Raw genomic sequence first — 4,521 nt, 5'->3', positions numbered from 1 at the left:
ATGTAAATAAATGATAATTTACTAATTTGTGTTTTTATTTTGCAAGTTGCATAGTGTCCACTACCTGCTAAATATTTAAATCGCGGTAACAACAAACTAAAGAAAAAAGAGTGAAATTTACTTTAATGTAAGCAATGAAATCTATCTATTCAAAATTGTACGTGCTGTCCGACTATTTCAGTTTCCCGCTTTTTGATGTTCATTGATCGTAGCGCCGCGTAGTGTTGTTATACCGAATTATTGGCATTTGCGTGTTAATATTTCCTCATTTTATTTATAATTAAAGTGCAAAGTAATAATTTTATGACCACATATAATGGTTTGCCAGTTTTAACATATTTTTACTACACTTAAATGCTTAATAACGTTACTAACACGAAAATACGTTTTAAAAAAAAATATCCACATGCTAGTCAAAGCTTGTTAATGGCGGACATTTTGGACCAATCAGAGGCCCGGCGTGTAGAAGCCCGCGCCATCTTCGTTTTCAAACTCATCTCCCTCGCGGCCGCCCGCTCGCCCCAGTCAGTCGCGCGTCGGTACCGAGTGGCCGCATACCTCGTTTACTATTTCTAAGAACTAACACAAAAATCAGAACAATCATGAGCACCAATGAAAATAACAGTGAAGTGGCCGTCGACAAGGTCGGAGACGAGAAGGCTGCCGATGCGAAAAGTGATTTAAAGGGAGCTAAAAGGGCAGCTGAGGTGAGTGCACATGTCAAACTAAATGTATTCAGTTTACTCGCTCGCCATTTTATTGAACGCTTGCAATATTGAGTCAAGACAAAACACTTCGGCTAACAAATAAATATTCCACGTGGTTATAAAAAGTGCATCATTCGAGAGTTAAACATTGATAGCCGGCATATTTTTGGACGTCATTTGTAACTACACATTTAAACATGTGGTAACCGATGAGTCAGTGGTAATGTTACTCGTAATTATTGATGTAATAATTACTCAATCTTTGTTAGAATAGTCGTTTAACTGTTTCGGCGGTTTAGTAGCATTGTTTACCCGATTTCGATACAGAGGCATGACCTTGGCGCAAAAAAAAAATATGGCGCGGGAACGTACGCTTGCCCTCCATGATATGGTTATAATTAAAAACTAAAAGTAACCTCTTATGTCGTGTACATATTCACAATCCGGTGGTTATTATTGATTTCATCACGAGTCGTTTGCTATTTTTGACTAACTTTCATAACTCGGCGATCGCGTAGCATGACGCTAAATCGTAACATGGCCGGCAAATATGTGTGAAGTGCTATCGTGAGTAGCATTAACTGTACTATTGAGACTTTAGCGTGGTACATTTTCGTTCATCAATATATTCTTAAATGCCAACATACTACAACGTGGATGTATAAAAAATACCGTTTGCATTTCTATTATATTTTACTTGTGTCCACCGAAAAAGTAGTCAATGACCCGGTGTTATTTGCATGTAGGTGTTTCGATTATAGAAACGAGAATTTCCTTTGTTTCCGTGTGTATACAATACTTCAGTAATGTAAAATGTATTGTCCTATTTAATTTAGGCGGGAATTGTGTCAAGTTTATTTATGTTTAAAAACTCTGAAGTCTAATTCTAATGTTTCGTCTAACCTAAAATGAACAAGTTTTTAACGAGACTTATAATTTTAGTTTTAAAACAGTAATTTCGCAACGATTATGTTGTAGTATGCGATGCCATAAGTGCTGTCTTTGAAAAATAGACTTTTCTATGTCACCGCGTCTGTTGTGGCGTCGTGGTCGTCTTCCGTTTTGCCAGAGCAAAGTGGGCCGTATAGCGCCGGTCCCCGCACATCGCCTTTCTCTCTCCCCCTCGCTACAATAACCCACGCTATTTTATCGGCGAGTATATTCGGCCGGGCGCGACAGACAAGTATTATCATCCAACGGAATTATTATGCATTTAAGCCACAAAATCCGACGATCATCGTTTTCGCAATAGCGGGAACAACAAAAATTGGCTGATAGCCAGTTATCACTTGTTTGATCTCTAGAAGCCTGCATTCTGATGCATATTACTTTAAGATGTGTCAATTTTCCCGCCAATAATGTGTTTCTTTAATTTTGCAACAGGACAAAGCAACAGACGCGAAAAAGGCGCGAAAAGAGGAAAATGGCGGCGGTGACGATGAGGCGCACAGTGAAGAGGACGACTTGGAAGGAGAAGGCGACGGAGAAGAGGAAGACGATGAAGAAGTGGACGAAGGGGAAGAAGATGAGGAGGAATTAGAAGGAGAGGAAGACGATCTCGAAGGTAAATATGTTTTTTTTTTATTGAAAACTTCATGTTTCATGTTTTTTATATATTATTTATTACACATTATATATCATTTACATGTTATTGTAAATTTAAAATACGCTATGCTTGCTAAAATAATGTTTTTTGAACGCGTTTGTTACAGACGAAGAAGTCGAGGAGGAGTTATTTGGCGAAGAGGAGGAAGAGGATGCGTAATACGCCTCGTGCCTTCATAAGGACAATGTCACAGTGAAGTGTTGTGCACGTGACGGCCCGGACTGGCGCGGCCCCGCCTCGCCCCAACTGTTGCGATGCACCCTTATATTGGACGAATGACGGCGTTCCTTTGGCTTCGGCCGAAACAATAGCGAGCCCCCCTTAGCTATAATCTACGAGTAGTAGGAAATAAAACTGTAATAGCAATAAAGATATGTTCTGAGCGACAAGCTACTACGCTTAAATAAAAAAAAAATGGCGCGTAAATTTGACTGACGCGTATTGAAAATAATCGACCTATATGAGGGTGCACCGATTGCGACAGCCCCAACAGTAGCCTCAGTTGGGAACATGCGGGGCCAACGCTCCCACCTAAAACGGGTGCAGTTCTATTTAAATGACAAAAAAAAACGTAATTAAGTCGAATCCAATGCAGATTTTCAATTTTTTACAATGTTATAAGTTCGTAACAGAAGCTGTGTCATTTGGCGGCACGCTGCTAACATTAAGACTTAGTGGAATGCTGTTGAATTTTGTCATGATATGTACAAATGTGTTTTTTTTTTGTTTTTGAAAGTAAACCTTACATTCTAAGTGAAATTTGCTCTGTGTTTAGAGGTAAACCTGTGAGCCCGTTGTATGGTGAAGTTGTGATATTTTTCTATGAAATTCTACCTATGCAGATGTTTGGAAAATGGCATACTGTAATAATAGAGTAAGCAGTAAATCACAATGCTCGATCCCTCATTTTCTTTTAGCCGATGAGCGATTGTGTGTACATATTTAGAGTAAGTGAAGCCTGAGATTTTTGAAGTCGTGTTTGTCATTCTGATGCCACAGTTTTATTTTCTCCAAGAGTTGCTTTGCCGTGTCCGACGCACCGACCTCTACTTCCTGCGGTCTTCGTACGGATTTTTGATTTTGTAAAAAACTGATTCTGGTAGTTGGAGTCGGCGCGGATCATGTTCAACGGTTTTGTTAGGAAAACATCACAATTTTACCATTATCTAGCACAGCGCCAACCGCGACAGATAAGCGCGGCGGTCGCTCGCGGACACCCACAACCGGCCCGTAATTTTGTCCATATTGTTAATTAGGATAGAACCCTCAGTTCGGTATTCCAGTTTCGAGGTGTGGAATAAGAGATTCCTAGGTTAAAGTGATTTAGTAAGTAGGTGGTACGTTATTTACGAAGGGACGCTCGCGTACCGCCGCCGGGGAACGGGAGGGGCGGGTATGCGTCGGTCGTCCCCTCCCGCGCGCGTGGCCTCGTTCGATTTGCCGCACGCTGTACCCCGCGCGCCGCCCCGCGGCGACCCGCCGGCGTCCGGCGGCGTGGCGACGCGTTCCCGCGCGTGGAAAATAACCGCCGCGCGCTACCCATTGCCGCTCCGCTACCCCGGCCCGGGCGACGATGCCCGCGCCGCCGATCGACGGACAGCGCACATCGAGACCCCGTCGCCCGCACTAGAACCCACTATTTTTTTCACCCGACAGACTGCAGGGTTATTCGAGCATTTAGGAGTATGCCCGAGGGAGCGAGACTGTTTTCATTAGCATCAATTGACATTGAAAATTAAATAAAAGTGAAATTGGAATTATCTTATGAATTAATCCTATCGTCCCGCCTCACGTTTCGCGGTAAGAATGCGCTGTCGCATATTGTGTACGTTGTACGTCTAATGTGAATACCTTAGTACGATTTTATTTATTTGTGATGTTGAACACTATTGATTTTCTACAATGGACGAAATGTAAATACAACCGATTTTAAGTAAAACGTTATTTTGTTTCTCCAGCTTATTTATTTGTCCCTGAGAGGTTAGCTATGGATGGAACACGCCTCGCACACAAGTAAACCTAATATAAAGATAACGCTTAAATTATTACGCAATCTATGAAGCAAGCCGGCGTGTTTATACACTTAAAAATGAACTTACGGAATAACATGTATCCTATTTACCTTGCAGTTACCTATCGATCCATGGTTTTTGCTTAAAATATACATGTTTTCAATATATAACCTCAACATGACGCCTCGTGGTACGC

At 41.5% G+C, this 4,521-nt stretch overlaps 1 protein-coding gene across 1 annotated transcript; it reads left to right on the top strand.

Moving 5' to 3' along the window:
• The first annotated feature begins 505 nt into the window (after positions 1-505).
• LOC137932726 (bacchus-like) lies at positions 506-4,265 on the top strand. The gene is made up of 3 exons (XM_068776382.1): positions 506-707; positions 2,091-2,271; positions 2,420-4,265. The coding sequence occupies exons 1-3, from the start codon at positions 603-605 to the stop codon at positions 2,470-2,472; spliced, it is 339 nt and encodes a 112-aa protein (XP_068632483.1). The 5' UTR covers positions 506-602; the 3' UTR covers positions 2,473-4,265.
• Positions 4,266-4,521: the final 256 nt, after the last annotated feature.

This window comes from Battus philenor, unplaced genomic scaffold (genome assembly GCF_028537555.1).
Source record: "Battus philenor isolate CCGP_79_NKW_IND1 unplaced genomic scaffold, ilBatPhil1.0.hap1 SCAF_12, whole genome shotgun sequence".
Lineage (NCBI taxonomy): Eukaryota > Metazoa > Arthropoda > Insecta > Lepidoptera > Papilionidae > Battus > Battus philenor.
Note: the sequence above shows the minus strand (reverse complement) of the source record. Positions and strands in the feature narration are given on the sequence as shown.